Here is a 16,201-nt window from a genome sequence, read left to right as displayed (position 1 = left end):
TCATTTTTTAATTGATTTTGCACCAGAAACAAAAACAACAAGACAAACAAAAACCTAATCTAAACGAAACAAATACTTCCCAGCTATCCTAATATCTAAGGGGAGAAAGAGTCTCCTGATATTTGCCCTGAAAAGAATACTGGAAAGGGCCGTGTATTCACCCAAGAGCCATTCTGGCAAAAAAAGGCTCTCCTGAGCAAAGTTGCAACACAAACACAACACTTGGGAGAATGCTACTTTAGTAAGACCAACTGACTTGAATAAATTGAAAGGTTAAACCCTGATAAATCCCTACAAAATCCATTACAAAAAACATACAAAGCATTACTTTGCATTGTGTATTCTGAACTATAGCACATTACCCAGAAAACTAAAAGTGGGACATTTCCTCCCTAGAGGTAAACAGCGTTATCACATACAAAATTAACTGAGCAACAGAAAGCAACTGCATGTCTGATGCTAAAGAAAACAACGTTAATGACTGCCAAAGAACAAACGTTAAGAAGGAACAAGGACTTAACTTCTACAGAATTTGACTGAGGGGGATAGGGGAGTGTAACACAATCAGAGACAAGTCACAAAAGTCTGACTCTACTGGTAAAATAAAAACAAACAAAAACAAAAACAAGCAAACAAACAAAAAAACCCAAACAAAACCAAAGCCAAATGTTAAATAATCAAGTTAGAAGGAACATTAAATGCAGGCTTTTCCTCTCTGAGAAAAAAAGCATAGCAAAAGTAAAGAGAATACTTTTAAGTTACTGTAAAAAGTGCCAGTGATTTTTTTCAACTCTGCACACTTAACGGCAGTATACATTTAATTTAAATGTCAGTGAAATTTTCATGTTCTATTAGTTTATTGCAGAAAGCTGTGGACCGGACTCCGAACCACCCCTCTCAAGTATTATAAACGTCTGAATATGCTCAGCCCCAAACACATTGTAAACAATACTGGAAACTACAAAACACAAGTAAACAATCTTCCCAACCCTTCTACAGCTAAAGAAAACACAAGATCAATTCGCAGTAAACTTGTCTGTGGGGCAGCTGGTTTACTACTTTACCGAATGATGACTCCACCCAGCCATGCCCTACACACATCACCATTTTGATAATTAGTCCGGGGACAATCAGTAAATCATTGACAGAAGTATGCATGTCTGATTTAACACTCAATATAAATCACAGGAAATCTTTAAGGGAAGGCTTGAATCTGAATGGCACTTCAGGGACAAAATGAATCCACAAGGATACTCTTATCACCAAATCCTAATCTGTGTCAATGAAAGCAATTCCCAAGGTAATGATCTTGCAAAGTGTGAATCAGATACCAGCCAAATGGCCATGTAAGCACAGAACACCTTATGAGACAGACAGCACTGAAAGTCTTCAAGATTATCAAAGTAATAGGTAGTTTTAAGGGTGGATTTTTATTCTGATTTTGTTAAGACTCCCTAAACCTGTTTTGTTACTGTCTGAATTGCAAAAATAAATGTTGTTACAAGTTCTTATCCTAACTCAACTGTACAGAAATGCAACAGAGAGACACAGTGGGTCAAATCTGCATTACACCTCCAGAATGATCAATAATTTCTCCTCATGTCTCTTTAGTAGGATGTGTAACAGCTAACCCAATTCACCTTGGAATCACACCTCAAAAAGACATCCCTATCCAGCTGTGCTTCACTCCTCCAACTCGGCCTTGTGTCACACTAAAACATTAAGTAGCATGACTTACTGCCATACCCAGTGTGGTAGCTTATGTTGTTAACTAAGTCTATTGCTTAACAGGGATGCAAGTTGGAAAATTCTCAGTGGAGGACTTGAGACAGAGAAGCTCATGTGATCCTGACTCACACCCATTCCCTGGTAAGAGGAAGACCCTCTCACCATACGGCTATCAAATATGCCATGTTCCTTTTCCAGTTCCTCAGAATGTCCTGAAACTGCATATGCACTCCTTTTTTAATTTACCCTCCACATCCGAAGTCTCACAAAGTCTTGGGATGTTCTTGTCAAACTTCACCCAGGCCTAGTCAGCTTGGCCATTTCAAGTGTCAGGAAAAACAGGAAGCTTGACAACAGAGACCTGGGAACTGTTTCAATGCCTTGTCTAATCATGTCTCTGGGCTGAGCATTACCAAAGGGCAACCACTCCCACCTGGATCCCACCAAGAAGTGATGGTTGGTGTAAGAATTGTTTCTCTCTGACCCTCTCTGGTTCCCTTCTCGAATATTGTCTTTATTCTTAACACCTTCCTACCTTCCCATAATAATTCCACCTCCTTTTTTTCCTGTTCTTTTGCCCCCCTTTCTCTCCCCACTTCTCATTTTTTTTTTGTGCTAGGGCATGGTAGAAAATGTTATTTACTAATGTATACCACTAGTTCACAGAAAACAAAAAGAAACAGCATTCAATAGAGAATGTTTATGGGAGGTAATATATAGTTGCCCTTTTAGTGATACTTTCTCTCCATATTATTTTAGCTACCAGCAACCTACAGGCTCAGTGATTCCTGAGCCAGCACTAACTATTTTTTTCATAAATCTCTGAATTCCCTCCACTTAGGGAATTCAAATTTACTTTTCAACAAATGTAAGTCTTTAGCATTCCCAACATCTTTTGGCAAAGGAGCAAAGTTTAATCCAAACATGTGTAAAGAAACATTTTTTTTCTTTTTTTTATATTTGAAAAAAAAAAAAAATGGTGACACCATCTCACTGGTGACACTAGATTTACCTAGCTTCTCCACTGGGGAAGACGGTGATCTATGTCTTCTGTATTTACAGTACTATAGACCCCTACCCCATCATCTTTCAAACAACTCTGCTCTAATCTGATATATGTATTAGTATTTAGTAATTTCTCATACAGACCTGTTCCATTCCTTCGGCTGTTCTTTCTGTCCTTCTCTGTACATGCAGTTCCACCAGAATGGCCATGAGGTGCAAACTAGACTGCATGTAGCATAAGATAGAGAGGTACTGGTAGCATAATCAGTTTCTGTTTCTTTCCTAGCAATTTTCAGGATTCCGATTTTCACTACTGATGAACTTTGAACAGACATTATCATTTCAATTGCAAGATCTTATTAATTACCAATTTATAGAATTTCAGTGCCCATCACTGTGTACATAAAGCAAGGGTTGCCTTTTCCATACTCCTCAGCTTGCATTACCACATTTTAACTTGATGAAATTATAGGATGCCATCTAACAGTCAGTACAGCAATGTTCTTTTGCAGTCCCTCATGGCTAGCTGTTTAGTACCAACATTCTGTATAACTTAGTATTCTCAATAAATTTCTCTGCCTCATCATTCTATCCCTTTTCCACAGCATTTACAAATACATTGAAATGCACAGATCCTCAGCAGAAACCCATATAAGAAAAAAAGATTATTTATTTTCACACATGAACTTTTCTGCCATCTCTTCTTTTAGCAGTCATTCATCAATGTAAGGATGCACTTTCCATTGAAACTGAACTTCTTTTCAAACTTTTGGGGATGGAACTTCTCAATTACTTTTCAGAAATCCAAGTAACACCACCTTGCTCTTCCCTGTCCATGTGCCTCCCAATTCTCGCAAAGAACCTCGTATATACATGACACATTATTTTCTTTCATAAAATTTACACCAATTTTTCCTCATTTTATCATATGCACCTGTGTATTGTTTTAAACAAATTCAGTCTTCTACTTCTTATCACCTCCAACAGAGATATCTTTGCTGTTCTTACATTAGTTAACAATAACAACAAAAAATCCCCAAACAAACAAAAAAAATCCTAAAAGACCCAGTTTTTAGTATCATATCCTAAAACAAACATTTCCTCCATACCACTCTCTACACTGTAATCAATATCATCATAAAATAGATGGAAAATTGTCCTCACAGGGACTTAGTTTGCATTCTTTGGGCAATGGAAAAACTGGTATTTCCTCATGCACATGCTCCAGAAAGAACAGGTTTCAACTGCAATGGATTTATTAAATAAAGGTGCATTTAAATATCATATCCAAGAACAGACCAAGCTAGTATATAAGGCCGATCATACTCAATTTCATACCTTCCTCTATCTGATAAATGGATGTAATGATTGCACATCAAATAATGATATCAAGAGTTACGAACCTACATAAAATGTAATATTCTAGTGTACATAAAAGTTAAACTTAACAGTATCATTAATACTCCCTGTCCCCAACATCATCCTAAGTAAACAAAGTCCTATTTCCAAACTTTTGGGGAAAAAGATAGGGGCTTGCTCAAAGATTTAATAAGCTATATAAATTACACAATGGAAGTGGAGGAAAAGGCAAAACATATTGTTGATGGTATAGATAAAGCAGAGTTTCAGCTCTGCATTTTTTATTTAATTCTGTCAAGAAAAGTGTTCTTCAAGAGAAAGATAATGGAAAATCTGGGAATTCATCAGTGCATTTCAAATTTTTGATTGTTCAGTAATGCAAACAATGTTTTTATCATCACAACTGTAATTCAGAAAGTGCTTAGAAAGTTAAATCTATTGTAAATATCAGTAAAAAATGTACTCTATTGCAAATCACTGTAACTTACAAGGCAGTATATTACACGGTGCTAAGCTACAGTCTAACATTTCTCAAGGGAAGACTAGGCAGCATGCACACGAACCTCTGGATGGTCAGTCATTTACAGAGCAAGTTACTTACTGCATCTCCATGGGTGGCATACTACAATTCCACAAAGCCCACCACTTAATTCCAAGATCTTTCACTACCCTTATTCAACAGGCAAGAAAGAGACAAGACAGGTGTTTCCCTATCAAAATTTTGAATGAAAATTAAAATGAACTACTAACTTCATTAAAACACAGATTCATGAATTATATATCCTTTTTCATACCTCTGGCCACATCTTACAAAAGCGGGAGAAGAGTGGCTTGGAAATATTTTTTCATATATGAATAGCTCTGCCTATTAAAAGGCTTGAAAGCTATGGACACCTCTGGTCTCACACGATCCAAAGGAACAGATATTCATATAAATGAATACCTGTTAAACTGTTACAGCAGCTAAGGGAATTAGCATTTGAATACTGATACTCTAAGATTCAGACCAATCTCTGAGATTACAAGAAGCAGCAGTATCAGGGATAACAATTACACATATCTTTACTGAAATATGTTTACATTTTTCTCTGGCTGCTCCAGGACACAACACTAACCAGACACTGTATATAATACTAAATGTACGCAATTTTGAGTTGTAAAAGACAAAATATATACTTAGAAGTCACGACTTAATACATATTACCTTAACAAGTTCTTTTTTTCTCATTTCAGCAACATTAAATTAAATCCAATTGTATATACAGAAATAGACACTGAATTGCTTACCAAATACTTATACCACCACACGGCAAAGAACAAGAGTATTGTCAGTTATTAAAAAAAGGAAAGAACAAACAAATTTCTATTACATTACGTTTTACATACTCTCCTGAAATTTAACCTCTAGGAAAAGTTACCTAAATTACACGAGCTCATCCCTCAGTGAATAGGACTTTTTCTTCATGCTAACTAGGACCTAGCGACCCAAACTGTTACTTAAATCCAATCAGCACCTTATTGCCTGCTCTCTGCCCTGCACAGAAATATTAAAACATATATGAAAGATGCGTATGTAGGTCAACCAGAATGGCAGATGCTCCATTATGTATAAAGGTATTTCAGTTCAGGCAGAAAACAACGAAAAGTTATTTTCTTCCAGTAATCAAGCAAGACAATATGTGTTGCCAAAATCCAACATTAAAAAAAAGCACAGAAGAGAGGGTTGCAAGTCAACAGCAACTATCTTAATACAATTGTTTTAAAATATTTAAAGCACATGATGTAGTTTAAATTAACAAACATAAAATAACAGACAATATGCTTGATATCCCAGTGTGTCTTCCTTTTACTGGTGCACTTAATTGATTTATAAAAAATTTAAAAGCAACCAAGAACACTTACACAAAAAGCTTACCCCCTACACGGCAGATGTATTATACAGCACTCTTAACATATGTTTATGTTTAAAGAGGACATATGAATATTCATCCCAACTGAGAGGATAAGCAATTAAGTGAAATGAGATAGAGCAGTCTCGTCAGGCCACCACATTTCAATGCATGAAGAGGTCAGGTGTTACCATCACCGCCTTTGCTCAGTCTTTCTCCTGCCCCTTTCATTTTGAGGAAGCACAATTATGACTTTCAGATTTACTGAACCTGAGCGATTTAAGACGGAATGCCAATTCCATTTTAGTTTTCATAAATTCAAACCAAAAGGCATGTTGCAGCCTATTTACAATTTCCTCTAAGCCCTCTTCAATACTACTTTCAAAGAAAGTTTCTAAATTCTGTTGGTACAGGCTGCTTTGTACAAATAAGACTATGAACACAAAATTGGAATTTAAAGAAACTCCCTGGATTCAACTCTGGTCTCCTGAACTGCATGTAACTACGGAACAAATGCTTAGTTCAGAACAGCCCCTAGAATGTACTTCACTTGCTCCTAGCCTTTTACAAGCCATAAAATACAACTCCCATCCTTCTCTTTGTAGTAATTTAGGATGTTCCCTGCACAGCAACAAAAAGCTTAAAAAAACCTAAATGGACCACATAAAACAGCTAGGCTAGACTAAGCGCTTCACCAATGCTCAAACACCCAACAACAGAAAGAAAAGACTGATCAAAAAGTCCAGATGATGTTTGAAAGGATACTGCACAAGAAAACAAGATATATTAACAGGGGTATTTCACTTTCTGAAGTCTTCTCATTGTTCCTGCCATATGGCCAATTCCCATCCTTAACATTTTGTCATTATTTTATAGCTAATTCCAGATCATCAACAGCAAAACTGATCAGCTTCAGGCACAATGTCAATTTCTCTAGATTTCCACAGGTGAGCTTTGGGGCAGCCCATACTGGAGAAGTGCCCTTCATTCCTGTTGCAACACACAGGTTTTCCAAAGTGTGGTGCAGTATGGACTTAAATGACTTTGAGAAGTCAAATACGATCACATCTCTGCAACTGTGACATGAAATATAGGGACAGATCCAAACCATCATGAAAATCAAAGACTCACAAATTTTCTCTACCAACTGTTTTAGTGGCTCACAACAAAAGCTGTCCTGTAGTGTTGGTTTCAAAATGTTTTCTCCTTAGATATGGTATGATGATTAAATTCACAATGAAACTTCACGGTTTATAGTGAATTGGATTTCTCCAGCCAATATATTTGTGTTACAAACGTTCCTCCTTTCCTACTAAGTGTTCCACTTTGCTTTTCTGAAAATTAAGCAGCTGGGACTACTACGGTATACCTGGTAACTAAGCTATGTTATCTGAGGCTGTAATTTAAGGAGACTGAGAGAATAACATATTCTTTTTCAGATGAACCAGCTTTGTTTTCTTCATATGTATACGAGATTCAGCATTCTAAAAAAGCCAGCCTGACAGGTATTTCCATAGGCCTCCAGCAATCTAATTAATACATTCTAAGCTCTTTGGACTTAACATCTGGAAAATCCAAAGACATTTCTAAGCATGATTATTTCTCTTTTTAAAACTGCAATCACATCAGTATCAACATATTAGTATTTTTATCTATCATGCTAATTTCTAAACTACCCATGAAGAGAGATCCCTGAAGTCACACCATAAGGAAAAGATTTTTCAACCAGTATTTTTAGAGTAAGCAGCAATTTACAGTATTTTATACCTCTTAAAGGAAAAAAAGAAAAAAAAGAGCTGTAGAATAACAAGGATAGAAAGTAAAGGATGCACGTAATTACTTCTACTTCAGTTTTTGAAAGTAATTAATAAATACTAAAAATGGAAAACCAAAAAAAAAAAACATAAGGAAACCCCTACCACTCAAACTCCAACTGAATGAGTATTTGGAAACACTGAACCCTAGTCCAAACAACACAAGATGATGGATTTTCTGAAATATGTTTCCAAAAATTGCATGCTATATCAATTAAAAATTCCAATTCAAACATGTAAGACAGCTGTTTCTTGCCCTGCATAAAAAACCCTGTGCCGTTGTCATCAGTGTTTGTAAAAGAGTATTTACTCCAATCTTTCAAAATCAATTTATAGGCAGAACTTCACAAAAAAAAAGAAAGCTTAAGACTTCCAAAATAGGTGCCTTAGATCTCTCAGCTATTGCTACTCTACACCATTTTATTGCTTAGCCACTATCCCCCCCAAACGACCACCCCCTGCTACCACTGCCTCCTGAGTTTCATCTCCACCTCCCTGCTTTTAAGTGTCTTCTTTTTGGTCCTCTTTTGTAAATGGGAATGAAAGCAACCTCTGCCAATGCTAAAAAAAAAAGTCAACAGTAAACATGATAACAAAGGTGCTAAGCTGTACCTTCCATGTATGCATTTTATTGTACTAAACAGGTGCATTTTATTTCTGAATGTCAAAGCATCAGAAAAATGCCCATTAGCTACCTTTGTATGATCACAAAGCTAGGAGAAAAAATAGCAATCCAGTATTACTCATTTGCAACGTAAAAGCAACAACAAAACAACAAACAAACAAAAACAAAACACAGAAAACCCCCAACTCATACTATCAAAAACTGGACCCAGTAAAGCCAGGTAACCTTTGTAGACATACTCTTGAAATAAGTGAAAAGCGCTGAACTGTGCATCCATAGTTGCCATTTTTGTACAAATGGTAGCTCACTTGCCAAAAGTGTAACAGCACAAAGAGCAGGCTGTTACAAGCACACATTTATGCTGGAGAGAAATCTGGCAGAGGGTCATGGTGGCAACAAGCTCATTTCCTCTTACATCCTTCAAATGTTAACAATATTTTTTAATTGCTTTTAAAAAAATAACAATAAAAAAAAAGTCTTCTTTTGGTCAGTACATCTGGCAAGGAGAGGCAAAGACAAGAACTGGTACAGCAGTACCTGAAGATCCTCTTTTAAAAAATATATACCCTAGAGTGTAGATGCAGCTGCTGAATAAGGTTAAGTCACCTACTTAGCTGACTGCTGCTGCTGCCAGTGCTCCCAGAGAAATACTGCAGAAAAGTAGCTCCAAAGACACAAAGAAGTGGAAGAAACACACACGCAATTCACAAGAAGTTTGTATACAGGAACAAGGACTTCTATGATTTATGAGTTCAAAGCCAGACTTGCTGAACTCTGGTACACATGTGAACAGACACGCACCACTGTCCTAAGCCTCACAACAGAGTTACACCAGCCGTTGCTGAGGCCAGGAACATGGGCTCTAACCAAGGCTGAATCAGCCACTCGGGATAAATTTCCTGGTAGCTGTCTGGAGGCAGAATGATGGACCAATTTTACAGACAAGAAAAAAAAGCAGGCCTCTTCCCAAGTGAAAAAAATCCTCACAAAAGTAATCAAGTGTCTAGACTGTATTTTAAGACCTGCTTTATCAAATAGTTTTATTCTGTATGATTTTTTTTTTCCCCCGTAAAAAAGCCATTTGGATTACTAGACTTCACTTTTACAACGGCCACAGGAAAACAGACTGCTGATGGCAAACTCAAATAAGACCTGTTAAAATAATTTCAAGTACTTTGCTAAAGATTGTAGCCCCAGGCATGGTCTTCCTGAGTAGGTGAAAATCAAAGGATCTGAAATGAAGTCATGAAGTTGAGAAGTGCATTTGTTTTAAACTACAAAACAGTTCACTGCACTCTAAAAGAGTAGCAGGCAAGATCAATACTCATACTTTAAGCTATGCAGTTACAATCCAAAAGCATCAGGTGAATCCACAGATCTACCTTACCCTCCCAGACTCACAGGTACCTAATCTAAACCACACTTTAAGAAAAAATTTAAAGTGTACATATCAAAGGCAGGGAAATAATCAGTGTCTGTCCTATACTACTACACAAAAGAAATTAGATCCTTGAGCAAGATATGGACAAAATAAAACCCCTAACATTTTGGCCTTCACCACAGCGTCCCATGATGATGTCTTTACACAGCCAAGAGTCAAGATTCTGTGGCTGGAGAAAGTCTGAGGTCAGATCAGTATCTGAAAATGTGATATTAAAACTGTAAATATTTATTAAGTACACATGGAGACATTTAATAAGGTGAACACCAATTGAATATTTACTGTATCTTTAAGAGAAATGGGCTTTCTTTCCCTATACCCTTTTAAAAAAAGGTAAATAGCTGAAAGTCAGAAAAGTTAACTCTTGCTGGGATACAACAGAGTGGAAATATTTACATTTCACTGATATTATTCTTAATGTTCCTGACATCAAAAGCAAAATTCTTACGTATCTTGCTATCTCTTAAGGGAATTCATACAGTTTATACAGATTAAACGTTTTTCCTCTGAGGAGCACCACGGAATTATACAGCAAAATAAAACAGAAGACCTTTTTCACATCCATCCCAGAGGTTAAGAATAAAAAACAGACTTTTCAGATGTGTGTTCACATGCACACCAAAATATCACGGAGTTGTTTGTTTTTCCTGAAAAATAAGAATAAAGGTAAACCAAAAGCTTTCATCCCAATCTGCTACAACAAAAATTAACAATTATCAGACCATAACTGCAGTACCAGATAAACAAAAACCAAGAAAGCTTATTTAAATGTATCATAGTTGCAGAATCCTTCAAAATAGCAGAGAAAATGAATGTTGTGCATTATTTTTATGACTGGCAAAATATTATAGAGAAGAGGAAACAGACAAAAGTGCTCTCATTTTCTCAGCAGCTAGGAAAAAAAGCCCTGCAGATGTTTCAGGTATTTCAGCTAACATGAAAGATGCAGCAGAACCTAAGAAAAATATCTTGCCAAGGAGTAACTTCCACCCTTTCACTGTTCCTCAAATGTATCACTAGTATCACTACTTGTGCTAATCAAAACCCTGGCTCCTTATTTCAAAGAGCATCCCCCCCCCCCCCCCTTTTTTTTTTTGCTCTCCCCAGCTATTCAGCATCAATCTCTATTTAGCATCTTCATGAGGCATAATATTTAGCTCTTTTTAGCACCAACTGGCATTCTTTCATGAAAAAGCTGCTCTGATTTAGAATATGCCATTTAAATAAAACAGTCTAAACCAGAATATCTGATTTACACTTCTGTGCTTTTTTTGCACCTATACTCCAACCCTCAATAATTAAAATGTGGGTTATTTCCAAGGGTCGCATTTCTAATATTGTAGTTCACTAAATTGTTTCCCCACTGCCACTTAAAACATATCTTCTAAAGAAACATCATCATAAAGGTCACCAACAGACAATGAAGTACAAGTGGAGTATACAGACCACAGCATTGCCACCAAATGATCAGTGATAGTTACGTCCCCACCACTGACCAATTTCAGGAGAACCAGTTAATCCAAAAGTAGCAGTGATCACTTATCGGCTTATGTGGCTCCCACAACCATTCTAACATCAGATGTTCACTGTGAATCTACTTTATAATGAGCTATGGGAGGACAACCATTTTCACTGTTAGAAACAGCTGAACCCCAGCTGAGCAATGCTGTGGAATTTTTATTTGTGACACCCTAGAAGACATTCAGATTAACAAAAGAAAATGCACAGGAACCCACATCACTCCTTAAGCAAACTGTAATCACTATCTTAATCTTACAGTGTTTTATGTGCACCCTCATATTGAAAAATTTTAAGACAGAGCAAATTGCGCATCTGTGACAGTTTTCCATTCAGTCCCCTTGTATATAAAAAGATCAGCACCCAATAGTACAGAGAAGAGGAATTAAAACTTTTCATTAAAAAAAAAAACACTCAAATGAACACAGCATTCCTGAAAGGAATCAGAAGATACACGACTTTCTCAGTCCTGGGCTTCTAGGGAGAAGCTTTGCCTTAATATTTTTTCTCTTTTTAAAAACATACAATTGCCCTTTTCAAAATCACCTCTCCAATATCATAATATATTGTGTTGTAAGACAAATACAAAACCTGAAATTCTTCCACTACATTTCAGACCAAATTTGTAGAACTGGATTCAACAATGTAAATTCTTTGATTAGGTATGGTTTGGGATTTTTTTAACCTATCAAACTGCCCTAGGTAGGTTTCGTCATTACTAACCTACATGGCCATAGCTCAAACCTGCAGGTGCCGGCCTCTGCAAGTTAGAAAGTACATGTACTTGTCAATGATGAAATGAAATACTACATGTGTGTATATATATATATATCTCCATACACACATATATATGTATTTGCATGAGATTTTTTTGTTTTTAAATTAAAAAAATGAAAAAAAAAGAAAAAAAACAGTAAGGGCAGCATCATACTCAGCAAGACTTAACAAAGCTCATATTACTGCACAAAGGCCAAGTATTGCAAGAAAATTCTGGGGAGTATAGCACCCAAAACCAACTTCAGGTACAGTACCTGAAACCAGTGTAATAGCTAGATTTGAAGCTGGCAGCAAGACTTTAACTCTGAACTATGTAAAGAAATACTGAGTTTTAATTATATAAGTTTGCAACTAAAATATTACCCAGTGCCGGAACTATGATGGTACGCATGCTTGCTTCTAGTCCAATTCCTTTCTAACAAAATACATTTTGTGGAATACATAAAGAATTTGAAACATTTCAGTCATTCTGTCACGAACTGTTCTTAAATTTGATACTGTCATTTTCAGAAAAAAACTCAGGGCCTGAACTGAGACCTGAGAGAAAATGATCCTGCAAGGTTTAGCCTTCATGATGGCAACTGCAGCAAGTGATAAACTATGTTGTATAAAACACTCTCAATTACCTCATACCAAGTCAGTTGTATTATATTCTATTTTTTGGTTGCCTAGCAGTTTTAACTAAATAGTAAAATATCAACCATTACATGAAAAGAATACCAAGCATGTTTTATTTAGGAGTGTGATTATTTCTCATCTAAATTTATCTTTTCCAAGATTTTCAATCTTAGCGCTAATTTTATACGTATGACTAGGTACAGCACTGACAGTGCCATGTACCATCACTAGACATTGAACAGCTTTGCATAATAGCTGGCATAATCTCCAATCGTCAGAGTTCAAATAAACTTCAGGTATTTCTTTCTAATCAAATTAATGACAAGCCTATGCTAATCACTTCAATCGCGACTGTCATAGGATAGGTATAATATACACACATTTGGAGTAAGTTATCCTACCTAAAAGGACAGTTGCCTTTATTTTAGCTTTACTGCAGAATTCAAACACAATATCTTAAGAATAAAAAAAAAACAAAAAAAAAAAAAAAACACAACAATTCCCCCCCCCCAACAAACAAAAAAAAACCCCACCCCAACCCCAGAAGTACCTAACCTGCAGACTTATGTGTTTAAATGTATTTGGAATGTTCTTTCTAAAGCGTCATCTAGATTTCACCAGTAAGCTATATAAAATACTATAAAATTATTAATGAAATTCAAACTGTGTAAGACTGTATGGTAAAAGTTTCTGTACAATTTAGTCTACCCCATCTGCTGCTAAATTTAATTTAAATCTATTTTAAGCCAAAAATCTCTAGAACAGAAATCTGATGTGATTTCTGGAGTGCAATATGACCTTAAAACATAATATAAACAAAGAAAAGGATTTTTAGATGTGAAAGACAAATATTGTGTAAGCTAAACACATTTAGATATAGCACAAAATACAATTTACAGACACAAATTTCAGCTACTTTAAATATTTATTAATCATTTCACAGTTCTAAATGCAAAGTGTATATAGGCCAGTTAGACCAGAGACAATGATGGAAAGTTAAGTTAATGTGAAGTTCTACACTGGGTACAGAGGTGTTAGAGTGGCTAGCCATGACACTCAAGATTCCCCAAATGTATCAAGTCTTTCTTGTACTGCTTACTTCCAGGATCAGGGGTTTACTCATAGCATCTTTAAAACCTTCCCATCAGTGTAGTCCATCATTCAAATACAGAAACAGAGGTTAAAACAAAACTGAAAAAGAAGTCATAAAAACAAGCCTATTCATAGATGCTGTCTATTTATACCATAGGAGATAAGTTGGTCAAAGTGTCATTGCCTGATCTCCTACATTTGCTTTTCCAACACCCCTAAATTTACTGTTTTTCAAGCACTTCGAAAGTTTCAGGCATATTCTAAATCTCTCCTCCTTAGCACAGTTCTTACCATAAGTCTTCAGAGTTAATTATTTTTACATTACTTATACCTGAGTGCTCAGCAAGTCAGCCAGTTGTTTTTCAGTATGAAAGTGAAGACTGCTTATGTTAGTAGATATATACAAGAAAAAGGTTCTAATCTACTTACATTCTTGTGAGCAGACCCTCTTTTTCCCCACTTAATAATACAGCCCATAAGCCAACCAAATAAAAGGAAAAAAATATTTATAGTGTTTATTTTTCTTCTAGTAGCTACAGTGCGACTTCTACTTAAGAATTCAAATTGCATGAAGTGCAACATCTAGAATTGCACATCAGTTAGGGATGTCCAACTGCTACTGAGTTATTAGAGAGGAACTACCCATTTTAAAAATCTCTCTTATTGTGGCTTGTAGAAACAACATGGTTGGCACATTGTTCCACGACAAATCAAATTAACATTTTAAGAACCCAAACCAGCACTGTATTACTTAAAATCATTAAAACTGTACCACCTCCCCACTGGGGATAGCAAGAGGGCAACCCAGACTTCCAGTACAAGAGCAGTCTGTAGAAGTATATACATTGTAACCACAGCTGATACTGTCTATAGTTAATTTAAGACACATGACTTCCTAAAAAGAAAATATTTATTTCCTTTGCTCTCGCCTCAACTTCAAAATATAGACGACACAAACTCTTGTTGAAAAGGAACAAAGCAGAGTTGCCAAAAGAACTATCCTGCAATAAAATAAACATTAACGACAGGCACAAAAGAGAAGCCAGGTGCCATACGCGTAGTACCTGAGCCTGCAAGAGTGTTTGTGGGTGCCCTAGCCCACTCTCAGCGCGGTACTTTGGTGCACGACCATAGCAACGTGTAACACATAAACAATGCCTGCTTCCATCCTGAGCACAGCGAATACACAATTCTCAAACGGCGACGAGCCTCCGGGCCTTTGTACTCCCCATACCCAGATTGAAAGCACAGCTACAAGAAGTGTTAAAGGGCGCGCTGGCGAGGTCTGGGCACACATGAACGAGCAAGGAGTACGAGGGCGGCAGGAGCACTGCACGGCTCTACAGGAAGCCCCCCCGCCTCCCCTGCGGCCACTGCATGAAGTTGGCCGGGCATCACTCGCCCCACCGCAATCCCGGGCGCACGAGAGGCCTCCTTCTCTTCCTCCTCGGCCTTCTCCCGCTCTCGCGTGTCCTCGCCGCCAGATCTGCCCTCCGACGACCAGTCTCCCCCAGCCTCACGGCGGAAGGAGGAGCGGGGAGGTGGGGGGGTGGCTCCATGACCCTCTCCCCGCTCCTGTTTCCAGCGTCAACGACAAAGTCCCGCTCCTGCCCGACTTGAGGACAACCCCTGGGTGCACCTCTCACACCGGAGAGCCCCCCCCCCGCCGCCGCCGTCTGCCCCGTTCCCGCCCCTTCCCTGCATCGCAGCGGGAGAGGGCAGCGAAGACGCCGGACCCCGGGGCCCCGCCCGCTCCCCGACCCCGAGGGGAAGGAGCGGGTAGAGGGGTTACACACCTCGCTGTTAAAAGCTTTCACGGCCTCCATGTCGTGGTGGAGGCGGGAGCCGGGCGGCTTCTCTCAGCTGATAGCGGCCGGGACGGGCCGCGGCCCAGAGGATGGCTAGTCTCGATCTGTTTGTGAGTGTGCGCCTCGCTCAGGGGCCGCCGGGCCTCCTCGCCATGGCGGGTGGCGCAGGGGGCGGCCGCGGAGGGATGCGGGGCCCGCTCGTTTCCGTCTCCTCCCGGCAGCGCGCAGCCTCCTCCCCCCGCTTCCCGCCCGGCAGCGGCGCCGACGTCCCGTCCCGTCCCTTCTCCCGCTCGGCCGCAACGGCAGGAGATGGAGGAACAACGCGCAGTGGCTGCGGCGCGGGCACCAATATGGCGGACACACGGAGACTCCTCGCAGCGCAGCTCCGAAAGCAGCAGAGAGCGGCGCAGGAGGCTACAGCGCCACCTGTCGGGCAGCGCCTACCCGTCCGCCCGCCGGGCCGCGCCACTGAGGTGCTGTCGGGATGGCGTCCCGGCCCGCCCTGCGCCGCCGGCTACGCCTCCTTC

General features: G+C 38.6%; 1 protein-coding gene across 7 annotated transcripts in view; it reads right to left on the bottom strand.

The window, feature by feature from the left end:
• The window catches only part of SCAF8 (SR-related CTD associated factor 8), a 94,299-nt gene extending 78,496 nt beyond the window's left edge, over positions 1-15,803 (bottom strand). For all 7 annotated transcript variants that reach the window (XR_009968923.1, XR_009968925.1, XR_009968924.1 and 4 more), the window contains exon 1: positions 15,663-15,803. Coding sequence is in view for 4 of the 7 variants with exons in the window: in XM_062640875.1 (XP_062496859.1) it covers positions 15,663-15,692 (30 nt within the window). In the remaining 3 variants the exon portion in view is untranslated. The remainder of the gene's footprint in view (positions 1-15,662) is intronic.
• Positions 15,804-16,201: the final 398 nt, after the last annotated feature.

This window comes from Pezoporus occidentalis, unplaced genomic scaffold (assembly GCF_034315485.1).
Source record: "Pezoporus occidentalis ecotype Australia unplaced genomic scaffold, CSIRO_AGI_Poc_V1 ctg67, whole genome shotgun sequence".
Lineage (NCBI taxonomy): Eukaryota > Metazoa > Chordata > Aves > Psittaciformes > Psittacidae > Pezoporus > Pezoporus occidentalis.
The sequence above is the reverse complement of the archived record's forward strand: the minus strand, read 5'-3'. Positions and strand labels throughout refer to the sequence as shown.